Here is a 21,429-nt window from a genome sequence, read left to right on the forward strand (position 1 = left end):
TAATGTCAGAGTGATTGCTATGGTAACGTAAACTATAGATTTCAAGGCAGTTTCGTGTTTCGTGCTGCATACTGCATAGCGTATTCCTCTATGAAGTAATTTGATACAAAGTGAAACAATTTAGAAAAACTTGATGAGATAAACATGAAATAATTAGAAACAAGTTTTTGTAATACGAGAATTATGCATTATATATTTTTCGGTCTAACCAATTGAGACTATAAACTTTAAAAACGGTAAGTTATAACAATTATGACATGTAAAGGGAGATTTAAAGTAACTCTATATATGTGCAATTTAATATAAAAATTACTTTATATTTTTATATTCAAATTATGCTCGTGTGCAATATTTTCAAGTATTTTAATATAACGATTGTGATAAGAGACGTAACTTGATTACGTGATGGAGATGTCGCATTGCGTACAAGAGAAAAATGGAAACGAAAGAACAGAAAAAGCTACGGAACAAGATAAAGACGATAGAGAAAGCGATATCCATAAATATTCGGAACCATGTATGAAATCAATGAAGCGAAGCCACGTATTCGAAGAGCCGCACGTTAGAAAATCTCGTAAAAAACATTGCGATTCGATGAAATCTAGTTCCGATACGTATTGCCCAAAGCTTTTACAAAAATATACGCATCAAAAAACTTTCGATTATTTGAAAAAGTATATTATAGATAAACCAAGTGTCCCAGACTTATTATCACAAGAGTGCGAAACTTTATCAAGGTAAACAATCAACGATTTATAAAGTACCACAAGCTATAATTACAAGATGTAATTTGTAAGCTTTAATATTTGATTATATCGTATATATTTTTTTTTTAATTTAAAAAAAAATTAAATAAACTTGAAGGAGTATCACAGCATCAAAGAAAAAAGAAAAAAAAGAAATCGCACCCCAAAAAGATGATTATTATACATCGCTATGCCAGCAGAGAGCCGAATTTCGGATGCATCTCATCAGAAAAATCAAAGGGCCGGAAAAAAGTCGAAAAATATGCGATGATTGTGTAGCAAAAAAAGAAACGATTTTGGATCGTGATACTAATGTTTGCGGGGAAACAGTGGCAGCTTCGTGCAGCGATATTGATGTTCACGATTGGCTCACAGAGGAAGACAAAAATCTCTTGAGGTATTATTACTACATTCTTCATGAGATCGATGACGTTCACGCAGACACCTTAGATTCTGACACGTTAAAGAAGATAACAAGCATGGTGACCGCTGAATGGCAGGAGAGACACAGCGAGTGTTTCGAGCAATTGATTCGGGAATTAAAAAGCGATTACGTTACAAGCATGAGAAAAGCTGTCGTTGACTTTGTGCTACAGGAACCATTCGAAGAGACGCATAATCTCTGTGCACCGGTTAGTATGCATAACAATAATAATGCAATAAGATAATAATATGATTTCAGCTAGCGTTTCTTTAAAAAAATAAAATATTATTTATGCACAATATAAAATTTCGAGCTTAAAAAATATAATTACGTAACTGCTTTTATATCAATAACACAATTTAACAAAAGAAAAAAACACAAAAGGGTAATTAGTTTTTTATGCTACGTACGATTTCGGCTTCCAAATTATTTGCGTTTGTGTTTCACGGAACAACGTCGTGCATGTTCCAGCCGTTGTTCTCCCGAAGAATCGCCGAGCCATTCTCCGAGCCAGAACAAGGCGTTAAGTATCAAAAAATAAGGATGAAATTAGAAAAAAGATCGATTATTCTGTATCATTTGTGCATTCGAAAAACTTTGGATTATTGGTATCGCGAATACGGGTTAGTGAATTGTGTGTCGTATCATTGTATAATACTAATTATATACATTATTTTTAATTTAATATAATTACGATTTTTTTCGCTAATTATAGAGAAGTCAAGCAAGTAGACAGAAGAGAACTGGCATCGTATAGACAACCGTACGATCTTTCGACATTTGAACACAAATTCATGACAATACTTAGAAATACAAGCGACAATCTTCTCAAACAATGGTTGCCAAAAATTTGCAACATTTTACTCAGGGTAAGAAATACGATTTTTTAATAATTATAAAATAGAAATAGGAAAAGCTATTTTGCATTAATATAAATTTTATTGTGCATTTTTTATTATTTAATTGAAATATCTTTATATTTAGGTTTCAAAAAAGGGAAATTTACCATCGGCGGACGATCCGCGATATAATAAATTCTTTAATTGTCTTGCCTATGTCATGGAAAATCAATTGCGAGATTTGTGCTTACGTTCGATGGAAGACTATATCGACTATCTTACTGACGTGGGTGTGAGTAGACATTCTCAATTAAAACTTGTAAATGTTTTCAACATTTTGATCGAGATACCCATTGAATACAATTATTGCTCGAACAGTATACAAATTATGGTTTTAACATAGACGTTGTGGTAAAGAATACGTCTATCACTTTTGATCCCACATTCAATGCATTCGTAAATGGGCTTTCGATGTTGTTGAACTCTTTTTACGACGCTGTAACTACATTACCACGCGCGGAGATAAAATTGGAATGGGTTCATCCTGATACTGGTGCGCCTGAACTACTCAAGGTAGTTTTATACAATATTAAGTTGCTTAAATATATATATATATATATATATATATATATATATATTATATATAATAATTTAACAAAACACTATTATAAGAAAATATAATTATAATTATTATAATGATTAGAATTGATTTAAAAAATTATGTTATAATATTGTGATCATTAAACTTCCACGTGTTTCCGTAGCCAATAATTTCTTCAGACCTTCTTGAGCAGCACGCAAATACTATATCAAACATAATTCAACAATACAGAATTGATCCGGAATTACAATTACGCGAGTTTGACAAATATATGAGTTTAATAAACGGCGAAGATATACAACACATTCAGGATTTTCTAAAAGCGCAACCGCCTAATCCATATGAGAAATATTGTGAACTCATTGATTATTACGATCAACTGAGCAAAAATATACGGCTAGAATTTTATTGGACGTCTTTCACTGATCTTTTTGAAGTTCGCAGGCATTATATTATAGAACATATTGCTTCTACAGCTGCTCATCTAAAGGACGAATTAGTTTCAAGAATGGTTGCCGATTATCAGCAAAAAGTTCGAGCGTATGTCTTTCATATATATAAATTTTTAATATAAAAATATAATTTTATATAAATAAATTACTTTTATATAAATTAAATTACTGATAATAATCTTACCTAATTACTAGTATAGGAGATGTTTATCAAAACATTTCGGACCAGGCATTAAGTATACCACCCAATACATCAGAACTCATGAAACTGCAGGCTTTTATACATAAATCTGAAACAAACACCGTTTTTGAATTAGAGACTCGATTGAGAGAAGTAATGAAATACATAATATTTTTATCGGATTATCATCATTTAACGCCAGTCGAATTAAAAAGCAATAATTTTGCTTTCCAATGGTGAGTGCAATTTTAGTAATTTAAATTACAAAAAAAAATTACGCTTTATTAAACGTAGAATAAAACAATTAATTGCACTTGAGATTTAATTATGACGAGTATAAAGGAGTTGTTGAAATAATATATATCAGTTTTGTATTCAATCGCGCGTGTTGACATTTTGATATATCAGGTATCACAAAATGCCTGAAATTTTCGAAACGCATCGAGAAATAGTCGCGAGTAAAACAGGCGAGTACCAGGCAACGCTCAAAGCTAGAATCGACAAATTCGTCCAGGATCTTCAAATTTACGAAAAACACTGCAATGAATTGCAATACTGGGGTAACATTGAGGAGATACAAAGATACAAGAAGAAAGCTACGAGTCTTGATAACAAATTGATCGCTGCTATGGATACGATTGCCGAATTCAACGATGAGGAGAAATTATTCGGCTGGGAAATATCACAGTATCCTTTGAGGAAAAAGGTAATGCAATTTAATTTTATCGTGTGATTTAGCTATATGTTTCAAGTTTGTTTTGTAATCCGGTATTATTAAAAATACAGATTATATAAATTGTTACACATATTTATGTTTTTCTGCAGAATGTTAAAAATTTTTGAATTTCCACATGCTGATCTTGCATTTTTTCTTTTATACTGTGTCCCTCACTTTTATACTATGTAGATAGCCGATAAATTGACACCCTACAAGAAATTCTATGACATTGCCTGCGAGTTCTTGACTAACTATGAAATGTGGACGGAAGCTATGATAGGTTCTTACGATCCCGAAATAATCGAGAACGAAACTGGTATCGCGTATCGTACGATATACAAATTGGAGAAAGCTTTTCAAGAACCCATAGTGAGGAAACTGGCGGAAATTGTGAGAATGAGAATCGAGGATTTCAAGGAGCACATGCCAGTGATATTAACCCTCGGTAATCCTTCCCTGAAGAGTCGTCATTGGGAGCAAGTCTCGGAAATTGTTGGATTTCCCATAAAAGTCGATGAATACATGACGTTGGCTAAGGTGAAATGCAAATCTGACGAATCTGTCAATAAATATAAAAAATAGTTATTATATTATTTATATATATTCATAGATTCTTGATTATGGATTAGGCGATTATGTAGCGAAATTCGAGGCAATATCCGAGGCAGCCACTAAAGAGGGTAATCTGGAGAGAGCCTTATTCAAAATGTATTCTGACTGGGCAGATATTGCGTTCACTGTTAATCCTTATCGCGATACCGGCACATATGTCATTGCCAGTGTGGATGAGTTACAGCAATTACTCGATGATCATCTGACGAAAACCCAAACCATGAAAAATTCTCTTTATATAAAGCCGTTCGAAAAAGAAACTCTGTAGGTTTTTTCAAAAAATTTCAATAATTTTATTTTAAAAAGTTTCAATTTTTTATCAGTTTTGTGATCAATCTTTAACTGTCAAACAAAATTTGTAAAGACATTTATGCCGTTTAGAGGATGGGAAAACAAGTTACTTTTACTGCAAGATATCATGGATTATTGGCTAAAAGTTCAAGCGACATGGATGTATCTCGAACCGATTTTCACGTCACCTGATATACAGCAACAGATGCCGGAGGAGAGTCGGCGATTTAGTGCCGTAGACAAAGTTTGTAATTAAACTAAATTATTTTATAACATATATATATATATATAAAACAATTAAAAATTAAAAATAAATAAAATAAAACGTACACGCAAGGTAGATTTGGAGGGAAATTATGACAATCGTCGCGGCTAATCCAGCAGTTATGATCGTCGTCGATATCGATAAGATGCTGGATCGTTTGAAAAAATGTACCAACCTGCTTGAATTGGTGCAAAAAGGACTCGCCGCTTATCTAGAGAAGAAAAGACTTTTCTTCCCGCGATTCTTCTTCCTTTCTAACGACGAACTCTTGGAAATATTGTCCGAAACCAAGGATCCCACGCGGTATGATTTGTTAAATCAGTCATTGTCATTTGCAGTTATTTATTTAATTGTCATCGTAGAGTGCAGCCGCATCTGAAAAAGTGTTTCGAAGGCATTGCAAAATTGAGTTTTACCTATATTATGGAGGCCACAGCAATGATATCATCTGAAGAGGAGGAGATTGTTCTTGAATACGTAATCGATACGGCCGCTGCACGAGGACAAGTGGAGAAGTGGCTCCTCGAACTCGAGACTGATATGAAGAAAAGCGTAAAGGCTCAGGTTAATCGAAATATAGAAGCAACGTTTTTATATATCGATACAAATCTTTCATACGTCAATCTGCTTCTTCAGGTGATACGCGCTAAAAATGCTTTTCCGACTAAAGCTAGGAGTCAATGGGTCCTGGAATGGCCGGGTCAAACCATTCTTTGTGTCAGCAAACTATATTGGACGGCAGATGTTAGCGATAAGATTCCACAAAGCCTCGAAAGTTTAAGAGATTATGTAGAAACGTGTACATACGAGCTTAATGAAATTGTTAAGCTTGTTCGCGGTAGATTATCAACGCAGAATCGAACGACGTTAGGTTGAAATTCCATTCTAAACAATAATTTAGAAAATATAAGATTAGTTACATTTGCTAAAAAAATATATATATATATATTTAAATATTAAAAATATTTTTTTCTTACATACAGAAGCTTTAGTGACGCTAGACGTTCACAGTCGTGACGTATTGATGCAATTATGCGAGCAAGGTGTGAATCAAGTTACGGATTTTAAATGGCTTTGTCAATTGAGATATTACTGGATAGTAAGTAGATTCAAACGTATAACACCTCTCTTCCTTAATTTTTTACAATATGCAAATATCTGTCATACACATTAACATTCTATCAATATTCATGTCAAAATTTTCATTTCTTCCTCGTACAGGATGAAAACTTGCACACGATGATGATAAATTCTAGACTGATGTATGCATACGAATACCTGGGCAATACGTCACGATTAGTGATAACACCACTCACCGATCGATGTTATCGCACACTCTTCGGCGCGCTTAGCCTTCATCTTGGCGGTGCACCAGAAGGACCTGCGGGGACAGGAAAAACAGAGACTACCAAAGATTTAGCAAAGGCAGTCGCCAAGCAATGCGTTGTATTCAATTGTTCAGAGGGGCTTGACTACATCGCCCTAGGCAAATTTTTCAAAGTACACAAATTTAAAGAAAAGATTTAGTTACAACTACATTTAATTAGAGAAAGATTAAAGTTTAGAATAATAATATGTAGAATATTAAAAAAAAAAAGATAAACAAATTTTCTTATTTCGAATAATTATATATTATTAGGGATTGGCTAGTACAGGTGCGTGGTCTTGTTTCGACGAATTTAATCGCATCGACTTGGAGGTCCTGTCGGTTGTGGCACAACAAATCTTGACTATTCAACGTGCTATACATGCGGAAAAAAAGACTCTGATATTCGAGGAGACGGAATTAAAACTCGATCGTACCTGCGCGGTATTTATTACAATGAATCCGGGATACGCCGGCAGAACAGAATTACCGGACAATCTCAAGGCCTTGTTTCGACCAGTAGCCATGATGGTGAGATATCAAAAATGCTGTTACATTTTCCGTGAATTTATGTTATATTTTACCGTTTGATTTTAGGTACCGGATTATGCGTTAATAGCGGAGAATACGCTATATTCGTACGGATTTTACGATGCAAGACCCTTATCTGTAAAGATAGTTATGGCTTACAAATTATGCTCGGAACAACTGTCTAGTCAGAATCATTATGATTATGGGATGCGAGCGGTAAAGTCTGTCTTAATTGCGGCAGGAAATTTGAAATTGAAATATCCGAAGGAAAACGAGGACATTTTAATCCTACGTAGTATCAAAGATGTGAATTTGCCCAAGTTTCTCAGCGAAGATATACCCCTATTTCACGTATGTATATACATTTATATAAACGCAAGTAAAAAAAAAATAAAAATAAAAATTATGTTGTCTTAGGGTATTACCTCGGATCTTTTTCCAAACGTGCAACTTCCAGAGCCAGACTATGTGCATTTAAATGCGTCTGCGTATCAAGCATGCGCTGCCGCAAACATTCAATGTGTCCCGGCATTTCTAGAAAAAATTCAGCAGATATACGAAATGATGTTGGTCAGACATGGATTCATGATCGTTGGGTATCCCTTCGCCGGCAAGACCACGGCATACAAAATGTTAGCCGATGCCCTCGAAATTTGCGAGGAGAATGTAAGAGCCTGCATGAACATCAAAGAAACAAAATTATATACATATAATGATTTAATCAATCAAATTCAATTAATTTTGAATAGAACCTGATGAATGAACACAAGGTAGAGATAACGGTGATTAATCCGAAGTCGATAACACTGGGACAATTGTACGGACAATTCGATCCGGCGTCTCACGAGTGGAACGATGGCATTCTGGCTATTAGCTATCGGGCTTTCGCGACTTCGCCGAACAACAATCGAAAGTGGTTGGTCTTCGACGGCCCGATAGACGCGATATGGATCGAGAGTATGAACACTGTTCTCGATGACAACAAGAAACTGTGCTTGATGAGCGGGGAGATCATTCAGTTAGCGCCAACGACTAACTTGATATTCGAACCGTTGGATTTAGAAGCCGCTTCACCGGCCACGGTATCTCGTTGTGGTAAATGGAATCTTATAATAACATAACATATGAGCACCAGATATTTGAAACTAAAAAATCAATGTATTACTCGAAACAGGCATGATTTATATGGAACCTGGAGCGTTGGGATGGGAGCCTTTATTAAATTCTTGGATAGCGGCATTACCGGAAGTGATAGACGAATGGTTGCGGATCTTCATATACGAATCATTAGTCGTCAGATTTTGCAAACCCCTCTTTCACTTATTACGCCGGTGTAACGTAAAGGTAGACAATTTTTTTCGTTATAAAGCGAGAATTGATAAAAATGTCGTAATAAAAATTTCATATTTACACTTGACTGATTCGTAGGAAATATGTCCAATGCCCGATTCGAATCTTTTACGATCCATTACTTATCTCATGGATTGTTTCATGGATGATTATTATAACGAAGAAGTTGTAAAGAATCTAAGCGAGCTTGATTTGCGAGCGCAGATAGAGGTTGAAAAGTTCAATAATTAAATAATTGATAAAATATTATTTGCAAGTGACAATAGAGATGTAACTTTAAATATTTATGTATATATAGGGTTCGTTTTTCTTTTCGTGCATTTGGGCGATGGGAGGCACGTTAGAAGCCAAATACAGAGAACAATTTAGCATTTTATTTCGCGGGCTTCTAGAAAAAGAATTTCCATTTTTCCTGATGAATCAATTTCAGTTACAAGAACCGATTCCACCGCCTTTGAAACCTTATATCTTCGTCATGCCGAAGCATCATCTGGTATTTGACTACAGATTTATTAAAGAGGTGAATAAAATGTATTATTTATAAACATTTATTTATCTCATTTTAACACATGAATAAAAAAAGGAATGTTCAAATTTTCTTCGCGACGCGTTTGATTCTTTATATTTTGTAAGACGTTTTTATTATATCCAGCTAAAATTGCATTATTGCAGGGCAAAGGAAAGTGGAAACTATGGTCAGACGAATTAATATCCGCGCCGTCGATTCCCCGTGATATCCCAGTCAATCAGATAATCGTGCCGACGATAGAAACGATACGATTCACGGCGCTCTTTCAAATGTTGGTCCAGCACGAAAAGCCAGTGCTCTTTGTGGGTCCGACAGGGACCGGAAAGTCTGTGTATATAATCGACTTTCTATTGAAGAAAAATAACGCTGCGGTGAATAAACCGTTATTGATCAATTTCTCCGCGCAGACCACTGCTAATCAAACTCAGGATATTATTATGAGCAAGCTAGATCGCAGACGTAAGGGTGTGTACGGTCCTCCGATAGGAAAACGCTGGATCGTCTTTGTCGATGATGTCTCGATGCCGTTGAAAGAAACATTCGGAGCGCAACCGCCTATAGAGTTATTACGACAATGGTTGGATCATTGGCAATGGTAAAATATTTCAAATTATATATATAATTTAATTTATATAACGGTATTAATTTATGACTTTAATTTATGTAACGGTAAATAATTGTGAGATTAAGATATTAAATACACATACACTTATAAATACACACATTATTTAAACATTATATTAATTTTAATTTATAAGTGATATCCATACAATTTATTACCTACCTGTAGGTATGACAGAAAAGAAGGAACGTTAATAAAATTGATCGAGATTCAATTAATGTGCGCCATGGCTCCACCATTTACTGGGAAAGATGTCACGCCGCGATTCAAACGGCACTTTTTCGTTCTGACGATATCCGAATTCGAGGATGATGTTATGATTACGATATTCAGCAGAATCGTTCTATGGCATCTTGATACGAGGTCTGTAAATTAAAAAAGAAAGTATTTAATATTTAAAGAAAATACATGTTAAATTTATTCGTATTATTATAGGGGTTTTAGCAAAGAATTTGATCCATGCATTGATCAAATTGTTCTTGCAACATTACATATTTATAAAAAGAGCTTGTCCTTTCTGCTACCAACACCTGCAAAATGCCATTACATGTTTAATCTTCGAGATTTCTCCAGAGTAATCCAGGTTATTTAAACATCCGTATTAATTACTTTTAAGAAAAATTTTGTGTTTATTGTTGCAATTATAATTATATATAGGGAGTTCTTCTATCTGTCCCGGAAACCATGCTCGCGCTCTCAAATATGAAACGATTATGGGTTCACGAGATACTTCGAGTGTTTGGCGATCGTTTAGTCGATGAAATTGATATCAATTGGCTGATACAGCAAATGGATGTGATACTAAAAAAATGTATGGAAGTTTCAATGGAGGAACTCTTCGAAGATTTATTGCCTAAAAAAGAACAATATATTAAAAGGGTGAGATCATCATAAATTTCTTTGTTAATAAAAAAAAGCTATACTTTTGCATCATAAATATTTGCAGATCACTGTAAACGAATTACGAAATTTAGTATATTGTGATTTTATCGATGCCAAAGCGGATATACGCTTGTATCAAGAAGTCAGTGATCTAGAACAATTACGAGAGATTGTGGAAACGTATCTTTCCGAATATAATTCAATGACCAAGAAGCCTATGAACTTGGTGTTGTTTCGGTAAATCTCTGTTTTATATTTTTGCTAAGTAATTGACTTGTCTTGTGTGCTAAATTCAGGATAAATATAAAGGTTTGCCATCGAGCATCTATCAAGGATTGCTCGTATTATCAAGCAACCGCGAAGTCACGCTCTTCTCGTCGGAGTTGGCGGATCCGGAAGGCAATCTCTAACCAGGCTGGCATCGCATATTTGCGACTACGACGTGTTCCAGGTCGACCTTACGCAACAATACGGCCTCCATGAGTGGCATGAGGATATCAAAACTATTTTAAAAAAAGCCACTGCCACAGAGTTGCACTCGGCTTTCCTCTTCAGCGATACGCAGATTAAGGAGGAGAACTTCTTGGAGGATATCAGCAATATGCTTAATTCTGGAGAAGTAAATAAATATAACAAGTTATTATTTTTTTTTCCACGTCGCATCTTCCGTTTTATCTACTTTTCTCTGTTCGTTACCAAAAATCGCAAAAAATTTTATAACTTTTTTTTTTCGCTTAGGTACCCAATATATATGCGGCTGACGAGAAGGCTGAAATATGTGAAAAAATGAAAAAGATTGATCAACAGAGAGAACGATCGTTACAAACGGACGGTAGCCCTGCAGCGCTTTTTAATTTATTTGTGCAAATATGTCGCGATCAGCTACATATCATTGTCACTATGTCTCCCATCGGTGACGCTTTCAGGAATCGGATCAGGAAATTCCCGGCTTTAGTTAACTGTTGCACCATAGATTGGCTTCAGGTATTGAAATTCTCTAAAGTCATCAGATTTATTATTTAATACAATGTTATATTATATCATTGATTTTGATTGACACTCAAGCCATGGCCTGAAGATGCTCTACTGGCTGTTGCAACGAAATTTTTATCAACGACCGAACTTACTGATCATGAAAGAAAAGCCGGTATTGACATGTGTCAATTTTTCCACGTGTCCACTGAAAAATTAAGCGAAGAATTTTTATTTCGTTTAAATAGACGCAATTATGTGACTCCTACCTCTTATCTCGAAATGATCAACACTTTTCAAAGTTTACTTGACAAAAAACGCGGGTAAATATAACTCTTGTTTCAGCCTCAAAAATTTTCCCATAATTAATTTTCTATAACGTTGCAGAGAAGTGTTGCACGTTAAAGCTCGATACGAAGGCGGATTAGGACAATTGGATAGCACGCAACAACAAGTGACAGATATGCAAAATACATTGAAGCAATTGCAACCGAAATTAATCACAGCCACGCAGGATATCCAGAAAATGCTAGCCGATGTCGAGAGAGAGAATCAAGAAGTGGCGGAATTTGAGAAAGTTGTCAAAGTCGACGAAGCCGCGGCACAAGTAAGAATGTTTAATTGCGATTAAAAAAAAAATATATATATATATATATATTATTAACATTAAAATAAACATTAATAATATATAAAAATCCAAACAAATAAAATAATAATTATATTTTTGAATGTAATAAAAAAATATTGTATCAGTTAGTAGCGGACGAAGCAGCTGTGATAAAAACCGAGTGCGATGCTGATTTGGCTGCAGCCATGCCTATTTTAAGTCGCGCTCAAGCAGCGTTAGATACGTTAACAACGACAGATATTGCAGTGGTGAAAGCAATGAAACATCCACCGTACGGTGTGAAGCTTATTGTGGAGAGCGTTTGTGTTCTCAAGGTACACGATGAAAAATAGCACGTATTATATCGTTTGTGAAAACATCTATAATTATAATCCAAACATATTTGTTAAAATTTAAACAAATTATTGTAGCAAATAAAACCAGAGAGAATGTACACGAAGGAGGGCACGTACGTCGATGATTACTGGAAGGCTGCCTTAAGAATGCTGAGCGACGCTAAATTTTTGGACTCGCTACTCAATTTTGATAAGGATAACATACCGGATAAAGTGATAGAAACGATACGAAATGAATACCTGACTAATCCAGACTTCGATCCGGAAAAGATAAAGAAGGTCTCGACGGCTTGCGAAGGATTATGCCGATGGGTCATTGCAATGTCCGAGTACGATATAATCGCTAAGATTGTGGCTCCTAAAAGACAAGCTTTGGCAAAAGCTGAAGCTGCCTATCGCAATGCTATAGAAAAGTTAAACTTAAAGAGAGAGCAATTGCGCCAAGTGCAGGTATAAAATTATTGTCTAAAATTATTTTTTCAGTGAAACTTTTGATATCGAGTAGTTTATAAAATTTAATTTTTATAAGAAAACAATATTAAAAATATATTTATAAATTTTGCATTAAAATCCTTGTAAAATCCTATTAGGAAAAATTATTGCATCTTGAAGAAACCTTAAACAAGAAAAAGATAGAGTTTCAAATCATGTCGGATCAAGTAGCGGATTGCGAGACGAAACTGAAACGTGCCGAGGACCTTATCGGAGGATTGGGCGGAGAATATGCACGTTGGTTTCAAACTGCCGAACAATTAGGCGACAAGTAAGATGAACCTGAAACACTATTTTTTTATTATTGCATAAAATATGTTCATCCGATCCAACAATTTTTCTACTTTCTTGTAGATACCATCGGTTAACAGGCGATGTAATAATTGCTTCCGGCGTAGTGGCTTATTTAGGTCCGTTCACTATGCCGTTTCGCGTGCAGCAGATAAGCGAATGGGTACAGTTGTGCACAGATTTGCAAATGATTTGCAGCCACGATTTTCAGCTGCGCGAGATACTCGGCGATCCGGTTCTGATCAGATCCTGGAACATCGCCGGATTACCCGCCGATGCGTTTTCCATTGACAACGGAATCATCGTTATGTAAGTCGATTATAAAATTATAATTTATAATTATAATTTCGGAATTATGAAATAAATCTGCATTATATAATCCTGCATCTTTAGGAACGCCAGAAGATGGCCGCTAATGATAGATCCGCAAAGCCAAGCTAATAAATGGATAAGAAACTTGGAGAAAAAGAATAATATAAGCATTATTCGGCTGAGCCAGCATGATTATATAAGGATCTTGGAAAACGCAATACAATTTGGACAACCAGTACTACTGGAGAACGTGGAGGAAGAATTAGATGCCGTTCTCGAGCCGATACTTCTCAAACAGACGTTCAAGCAAGCTGGTGCATTATGCATAAAATTGGGCGATACTATAGTAGAATATAATACTAATTTTAGGTACATGTTAATTTAATACATATGTAAAATATATTCGATATTTTAGCTTAAGATCTTGAAAATATCATCATAAAACACACGAGATAAAATTTGTTCGTGTCTTATGTATAAAATATATGTATAATAATATTATAATATTGAGACAGGCTCTACATTACGACAAAATTAAGAAATCCTCATTATCTGCCGGAAATAGCTGTGAGAGTAACTCTGCTGAATTTTATGATAACTCCGAGTGGCTTAGAAGATCAGTTGCTTGGTATCGTGGTCGCGAGAGAAAGACCGGACTTGGAATCAGAGAAGAATATTTTGATCGTGCAGGGTGCTGAAAACAAAAGGTACATTGTTAATCTCATTATATAATGTCTAGTGTTTTATATTCTATTTTTACTTATAATCTTATTTTACATAGAATGTTGAAGGAGACGGAAGATAAAATCTTGGAAGTACTTTCTATGGCAAAAGGTAACATATTAGAGGACGAGGAAGCTATCGACATTCTAATGGTGTCCAAAAATTTAAGCGACGATATCCAAGTGAAACAAGCAGCCACGGAGGTCACAGAGAAATCGATCGACACCGCGAGACTTCAATATCAACCTATCGCAGCCTATTCGACCATATTATTCTTCACAATAGGTATCGTAATACTCGTTGAAAAGAAAAAATAATACCAAGAAAAAAAATAAAATTTTTCTTAATCAAATTTTAATCAAGTATTTCTTTCTCTTTGCAGCATCTTTAGCCAATATAGATCCAATGTACCAATATTCGTTGGTCTGGTTTGTAAATCTTTATAATATGGCTATCACTAATACGGAACCAACCGATACTGTTGAGCAACGTCTAAAAGACCTGACAAAATACTTTACATATTTCCTTTATGTCAATATCTGTAGATCATTGTTTGAAAAAGATAAGCTACTTTTCGCGCTGCTCCTCGTCATCAATTTACGTAGAACGAGCGATATACCGGAAACCGTGAGTCAATGGTTATTTCTGCTAACCGGTGGAATAGGTTTAGAAAATCCATATGTAAATCCTGCAGAATGGCTACCTGTTAAACAATGGGATCAGCTATGCCGACTGGATAATATCAAAGGATTCGAAGTAAATTGCTGCTTACGTGCTCGCATAATCGATATTCGTAGAGAATGCACATTTTAATTTTGTAGGGCATCAGAGAATCGTTCTCCAATGCCATCAGCGAATGGAAAGAGATATTCGATTCGAGAGAACCGCAGAAACAATCTTATCCATCGCCATACATAAATATAAACTTATTCGAACGATTATTAATTCTACGATGTATCCGACCTGATAAAATTATATCGGCTGTACAAATACTTGTTGAAGGTAAGAAACAAACAAGTTATACAAGTATTAATCGAAAGATTTTTGACGGATATTGATCGTCTTTGAATATTATAGAAGAATTAGGCGCGCAATATGCGGAAGCACCACCTTTCGATTTGGTATCCTCCTTCGCGGATTCCAACTGTTGCATTCCATTGATATTTGTCTTGACACCCGGCGCCGATCCGGCGCAAGCCTTGTTGACATTTGCCGACGAGCAAGGCTACGGTGCTAAGCGTCTCTTCTACTTGTCTCTCGGCCAAGGTAAATATTCGCATAGAGAGATCTCCTTTAAAAATTGATAGCGCTATTATTCACCAGGTCAAGGACCTATAGCGGAAGGTTTGATAAAGGACGGCGTGCTACACGGCAACTGGGTAGTATTGCAAAATTGTCACTTGGCCAAGAGCTGGATGCCGACGCTCGAGAAGATCTGCGAGGGTCTGATACCCGACACGATTCATCCTGATTTCCGGCTGTGGCTCACTAGTTATCCGGCGGAACATTTTCCCATCTCGGTCCTCCAAAATGGCATCAAGATAACGAACGAGCCGCCCAAGGGACTCAGGCCCAACATCTTGAGATCTTACGCGAGTGATCCGATCAGCAGTTCCGAATTCTTCGAAGGTTGCATTCAGAGCGAGTATTTCAAGAAGCTCCTGTACTCGTTGTGCTTCTTCCACGCTGTTGTACAAGAGAGACGCAAGTTCGGCCCAATCGGTTGGAATATCCCCTATGAATTTAATGAAACCGATCTGAGGATCAGCGTTCTACAATTGAAGATGTTCCTAGATGATTACGCAGATGTGCAGTTCGATGCTTTGAAATATCTTACGGGTGAATGCAACTACGGAGGAAGAGTTACGGACGAATGGGATCGCAGAACGTTAAACACAATCCTGGCAAAGTTTTATTGTCCGTGAGTATCAATGAATTATATAATTTTATATTTATTCATAAAAAAAGAGATTATTATTTATATTATTTATCGTTATATATATAGAGAGCTGTTAGCCGATGAAATATACTACTTCGATGTATCGTCCTCTATTTACTACTGTCCGATTGTCAGAGAATATGATGCGTATCTCAACTATACGAGAAAACTTCCGATAATTACTGAGCCAAGTGTATTCGGCATGAACGAAAATGCCGATATTCTTAAAGATCAACGAGAGACAGATTTATTATTCACTTCATTGCTGCTTACTCAGGTAAATTTTCATCTAAACAATAACGATAATTATACATCTCATCATATTCATCTATTTTTTTTTTAATTTCATCCAACATTATTAGGACCGAACGGTACGTAATCATGATGTTGTTATAAAAACAATGAACTCTTAATTAATTATTACTAGTGGATTTTATGTAATATTTTTTATTTGCCCTTCGTATCTGTAGGATCTTTGGGAAATTAAGAGAGAGGTATGTTCCGTTTGCAAAATTCTTTCAAAATAATGATTTGCTATTATGGATAAACTCTCTTCCAGAATCCAGTCTAGAATGGAAGTCTAAAGGAATCAGTCTAATTTAAATAAGAATAATGAAAAACATTCTATTATTCTTTTTCTTAGGAAGCTATCAAACCTGGTTTGAGACAAGTGTCCGACGATGAGATAGTTTACGACGTTGCAACAGAAATTTTAGATAAACTTCCAGACGATTACGATCTCATTGCAGCACTCGTAAAATATCCTACATTATACAGCGAAAGCATGAATACTGTACTGGTGCAAGAAATGGACAGATTCAATAAATTATTACGTTGCATCAGAGATAGCCTCATCAATGTACGAAAAGCTATCAAAGGTATTTAATTATTAATTCTTAAAAAAAAAACTGACGCGAAATCGATTGCCTATTATTAAAGCAAATCACAAAAAAAAAGACGAGCAAGAAAGTAATCATTTCTCACAAATTTTGAGATTCCGACCTTCAAATAAAAAAAAAAAATAATAAAAATAGTAAATAACTATATGATATATTCGAGAAGTTTTGTGTTACAATTAATATTAAATATATCAAAAAATTATATTATGATTTAATTAATTAACTTTTATTTTATTTTTAATTTATTTATTTTAATTTAAATTATTTATTTTTATTTAATTAATTTTTGATACACGATACTCTTTGCATTTAGGTATAATCGCAATGTCTTTCGAGCTTGAAGACATTTACGAGGCAATTTTAATAAGCAAGATACCTCTTTTGTGGAAACAAAATTCTTACCCGTCCTTAAAACCTCTCGGCAGTTATATCAGTGATTTTCTACATCGTTTAACATTTTTACAGGTAAATATCTATATATTATATTCAATGTTTTATTCTTTTAGACTCGAAACATTCATTTCCATATAAATAATTTATTATTATGCAGAAATGGTACGACAAAGGACCACCCGTCACATTTTGGTTAGCAGGATTTTACTTCACGCAAGCATTTTTGACCGGGATACGGCAAAATTACGCGCGAAAATATCGAATTCCCATAGATCTTCTCGCATTTGACTTTGTAGTCCTTAAAGAAACTGTTTTCACATCTGCGCCCGAGAACGGCGTTTACATTTATGGATTATTTTTGGATGGCGCAAGATTCGATATGGAAAAAATGTGCATAGAAGAGAGCTTCCCCAAAGTGCTTCACGACAGCGTACCTTTTGTAAGTAGTTTCATTCCTCCAAACAAAAGGTATATCGACATTTTTTTAAAGATTTAATTAAGATTGAGAGAAATGCAAAGAATATTGCATATTAGAGAATGTGTTCTTGTTTTTTCTCAATAGCTTTATTGGAACACACAGAGACAAAATTCAAATTTTTATTCAATCGTGTGAGAATTTGAAGCTTACCTTTTTGCGATATTACTTTTACAGTTGTGGCTGATACCGATGAAGAAGCAGGATATCGAAGAAAAACGATCATATACCTGTCCGCTCTATAAAACCAGTGAACGTCGCGGGGTGCTGTCCACCACGGGTCACTCCACGAACTTCGTCATAGCCATATGGTTACCTACAATTAAACCGTCCGAGCATTGGATCATACGGGGAGCGGCTATGCTTTGTCAACTAAGTGAATAAAAAATAGCAAATTATTAATGTCAATTATTATATTCTTCCGTTTAATTCTTGTCATTGCAATAATAGATTATATATTTTATTTAAAAAAATGAATGAAATCTTGATGAAAAAATATTATTTTCCATGCTGTGTACTCGTAATTAAGAATATTATTTTTTCATTCAAACTACGATTCAAAACCGAATTCGATACATAAAATAAGGCTGAAATAAATACGTATCAAGATATATAAAGCAGATTAGTTAATAAAGTTTATTATTTTCTCCTCGTTTTTCTTCGTTTCTTTAGAGAAATACGCCCGTAATATGCTCTCCATGCTTTTTGAATAATCTTAGCGGCACGACTTCGTGTAAAGAAATCCAGTTTCTTGGTAAAGACTATTATCAGCGCAATTTCTCGTTCCTTTTTTAATCGAGTGTATAACACTTGTTGTACGCTCAATTGATTCTGTAAAGAAAATCATATCAATATTTGGTAAAATTGCATACATTAAGCACTTGAGATCATAATATGTACCTCCATATTTTTCGTTTCTACTTTAATAACTTCCTTGTCCTTCGACAATTCCTCCATCAAAGTATGGAACGCGCCGATATCGCGATCGTATTTAGCGAGAAGATCTAAGTATTTCTGTTCGACTTTCGCGCTAAAATTTGTAATCTATTAATCGAATGATAAATACTGAATCATATGTGATTTTTAGAAATCGCACTGTATTTACCATACATCGAAAAATTTCTTTTCGGTTACTGCATTGAATTCCATAATGCCGTGTAATCTGCGTTTTGCCGAATCTATTTGAGATTCCAGTAATTTTTTTCGCGTTTCTTCTTGTTCTGCTACAGTTAATATCTTTTGCATTGATCCCTCCCTAAAAATAATAAAGCTATGTGTTATAAGATTGTTTATAAAAAAAAGGTTGCAAAATTATATGCATTAAACAAATATAATTTTTATTTAAATAATAATGAATATTTTAATACATTTCTCTTGGTATTTCTACTTCTGATGTTTTTCGGATGCTTTTCATTATTTCTTCCTCGTCGTTTACACAGACAACGATATCTCTTAGAAAAATTTCGAAATTCGAATTTTGTTCGTCAGATACTTTCTGCAAAACTGTCAGTTGATATATAATTTAATTTATGTTCTAAATAATTAAGAATATATTAATTTATTATAAAAAAAGAATATATATATATATTTTTTTTACCTTTACATTCCGGTAACGTTTCTGCTATTTTTGTTCGGCATTCGTGCAAATTGATAACATGCATACGTTCTACTTGAATAGTTCTTTTCATTCGAGATTTAACAAATTTTTTGAAAAGCTCGATAAGATCAAAGGTTTCTTGAAGCAACGGCGAAATTTCAATACCGCGTTTTTCAATCTATTAAATAATAATAATATGACAAAAGGCAAGATCATTTAAACAATTAAAATATATTTATATAAAATAAAATACTTTTTCAAACAGAAAAACACCGACAAAATAGATCTTTTAAAGAGAGCAATGAAATTTATCTATTTAATAAGATACAAATTCCACACATACACATAATGCTATGTAAAATAACTTTACCGATTTTTCTAACTTGCTAGAAATTCCCGCCAAAAGTTTTTCCATTCGAATTATCGAAATCGTGATATCCTTTTCGCTCATATTTTCGTTATTTCTCTCTGAAACACACAGTAATCTTATAGTATTTTCTCTTGTAGAATTATTTGGAATATCACAAATACATTTAACGATCCAACAGAATAAATTCCTATGGTTACCAATTTCTCGTAGATCAAAAGACTCTTATACATAAAAAGTGTTCTGTTGGATAGCTTATTGTAAATCTTATCATTAAATTTTTAATTAAATTTTACTTTAAACATCAATTTTTCCGATTTGAGAAAAAATATATACTTTTTTTTTTTTAATACACCACACTATTATTTTATTGTATCCCGAGAAAAAAATGGACTTATATGATTATATATCATATATATGGCCATATGTAATTATATATTCGAAATTATGACGCAATTATTATGCGCGTATATAAACGCGCCAATTTTCGGATATAATTATGGGCGCTCTTCTGTATACGGTTATCAATATAGACTCTGCAATAAATATCATTGCGCATGTTTTTTTGATTATCAAAATACGTGCCTAGCGATATGATATTTACAAAACCTACAACTATATCGGTATAGTTGTAGCCGTGTATATATGACTATATATGATCTCTTATGATCATTTTTTCTCGGGATCATATCGATTTTATTGCTTTTCACTTATTCACATAATACAACAATGAAAATAGAAATTCTTTTACCAAAGCAAAGATAGCCGCCGCTCTATATTCTTGTTTCTCATTTATCGTAGCTGCGCGTTTGTGACGTATGTGTAAAAAAATCAAATATATACAAGACCTCTCAGAAAATTTCGCCGTGATTCAATTTTGCATATTGTTATGCAATAGAGTGTAATTATGAAAATGTCAATAGGGGTGCGTTCGAAAATTCCGTGGAGTAAAGTAGTATTTAATTGACCAATCACAGAATTCTTTGCTCCTTTTATCCTGATTGGTCAATTAAATGCTATTTTACCCTCTAATACAGCTGCCAGATCGTGGCAAGGAATTTTTTTCGTCTTCTCCAATATTTACAATGAATGGTTTTCCGTTTATCAGATAAAATAGATCATACAGTACTCTGTGTCTGTATGTAAAGCAGTGAAGTCATCAATCCATTGTAGGAATAAGATGGAAAAATTCTGCTTATCAGATAACAGATCATACTACAGTTGTTCTTGTTGCTTCTCTCACATAACCCCATGAATGACACAGCTATTTTAAAATTCCAGTCTTCCTTTGAATTAATTTTTTCGAATATATATATTATGGATAATTCTTTTGTATTACACACTTTTCTCTCTCGTTGTTATACAGTTGAATGAGTCTTACCGTTTCCAGTTTGTCCATATATCAATATTTTGTTACATTATAGACTGATAAAGAAATTATTTATTTTCAACATAATAAAAACATAGAGGACCTCTATTCTAGGATAGAATTTTTGAATGCATCTTAGGAGGAACGATTTTTCTCGTTTCTAACATTTCGCGATATTCCGAGAGAAGGCGTTCCTCTCGTCGTCGTGAACTCAATGAATTTGTCATC

The 21,429-nt window shown here is 34.3% G+C and overlaps 3 protein-coding genes across 3 annotated transcripts; 2 read left to right on the forward strand and 1 right to left on the reverse strand.

The window, feature by feature from the left end:
- Nucleotides 1-392: 392 nt before the first annotated feature.
- LOC138934905 (dynein axonemal heavy chain 7-like) lies at nt 393-2,412 on the forward strand. The gene is made up of 5 exons (XM_070299055.1): nt 393-737; nt 865-1,378; nt 1,642-1,793; nt 1,886-2,039; nt 2,155-2,412. Exons 1-5 carry the CDS (start codon nt 406-408, stop codon nt 2,410-2,412), a joined length of 1,410 nt encoding a protein of 469 aa, XP_070155156.1. The 5' UTR covers nt 393-405.
- Nucleotides 2,413-3,856: 1,444 nt separating this feature from the next.
- Nucleotides 3,857-18,473, forward strand: LOC138935220 (dynein axonemal heavy chain 7). Its single transcript, XM_070299675.1, has 41 exons — nt 3,857-3,949; nt 4,151-4,498; nt 4,572-4,837; nt 4,955-5,108; nt 5,206-5,432; nt 5,492-5,693; nt 5,766-6,000; nt 6,113-6,228; nt 6,351-6,629; nt 6,769-7,026; nt 7,093-7,377; nt 7,444-7,692; nt 7,776-8,121; nt 8,201-8,370; nt 8,455-8,586; nt 8,675-8,896; nt 9,049-9,500; nt 9,696-9,890; nt 9,963-10,110; nt 10,185-10,406; nt 10,474-10,646; nt 10,719-11,028; nt 11,148-11,393; nt 11,475-11,704; nt 11,769-11,988; nt 12,135-12,323; nt 12,420-12,794; nt 12,935-13,107; nt 13,191-13,436; nt 13,521-13,808; nt 13,955-14,146; nt 14,221-14,447; nt 14,545-14,918; nt 14,984-15,164; nt 15,240-15,428; nt 15,486-16,083; nt 16,168-16,409; nt 16,758-16,979; nt 17,314-17,465; nt 17,551-17,832; nt 18,046-18,473. Exons 1-41 carry the CDS (start codon nt 3,872-3,874, stop codon nt 18,250-18,252), a joined length of 9,900 nt encoding a protein of 3,299 aa, XP_070155776.1. The 5' UTR covers nt 3,857-3,871; the 3' UTR covers nt 18,253-18,473.
- On the reverse strand, nt 18,436-21,239 carry LOC138935218 (dynein regulatory complex protein 10). Its single transcript, XM_070299671.1, has 7 exons — nt 21,214-21,239; nt 19,836-19,933; nt 19,466-19,643; nt 19,236-19,371; nt 18,974-19,123; nt 18,769-18,898; nt 18,436-18,699 (listed from the first exon to the last, which is right to left on the reverse strand). Exons 2-7 carry the CDS (start codon nt 19,914-19,916, stop codon nt 18,508-18,510), a joined length of 867 nt encoding a protein of 288 aa, XP_070155772.1. The 5' UTR covers nt 19,917-19,933; nt 21,214-21,239; the 3' UTR covers nt 18,436-18,507.
- Between the last annotated feature and the right edge of the window lie 190 nt (nt 21,240-21,429).

Source organism: Polyergus mexicanus, unplaced genomic scaffold (genome assembly GCF_030449975.1).
Source record: "Polyergus mexicanus isolate NDT 795.1 unplaced genomic scaffold, iyPolMexi1.0 SCAF_7, whole genome shotgun sequence".
In the NCBI taxonomy this organism is placed as follows: Eukaryota; Metazoa; Arthropoda; class Insecta; order Hymenoptera; family Formicidae; genus Polyergus; species Polyergus mexicanus.

Bases quoted from the DNA above. Each gene is read 5' to 3' on its own strand.
- LOC138934905 (XM_070299055.1), top strand. From the start codon at position 406: ATGGAGATGTCGCATTGCGTACAAGAGAAAAATGGAAACGAAAGAACA. The intron at 1,794-1,885 runs GTTAGTGAATTG...CGCTAATTATAG, and splicing joins TATTGGTATCGCGAATACGG to AGAAGTCAAGCAAGTAGACA. The intron at 2,040-2,154 runs GTAAGAAATACG...CTTTATATTTAG, and splicing joins TTTGCAACATTTTACTCAGG to GTTTCAAAAAAGGGAAATTT.
- LOC138935220 (XM_070299675.1), top strand. From the start codon at position 3,872: ATGGATACGATTGCCGAATTCAACGATGAGGAGAAATTATTCGGCTGG. The intron at 8,371-8,454 runs GTAGACAATTTT...ACTGATTCGTAG, and splicing joins TACGCCGGTGTAACGTAAAG to GAAATATGTCCAATGCCCGA. The intron at 9,891-9,962 runs GTCTGTAAATTA...GTATTATTATAG, and splicing joins CTATGGCATCTTGATACGAG to GGGTTTTAGCAAAGAATTTG.
- LOC138935218 (XM_070299671.1), bottom strand. From the start codon at position 19,916: ATGAGCGAAAAGGATATCACGATTTCGATAATTCGAATGGAAAAACTT. The intron at 19,124-19,235 runs GTATTAAAATAT...TATTATTTTTAG, and splicing joins GTAGAAATACCAAGAGAAAT to GGAGGGATCAATGCAAAAGA. The intron at 18,899-18,973 runs GTAAATACAGTG...TACAAATTTTAG, and splicing joins AAGAAATTTTTCGATGTATG to CGCGAAAGTCGAACAGAAAT.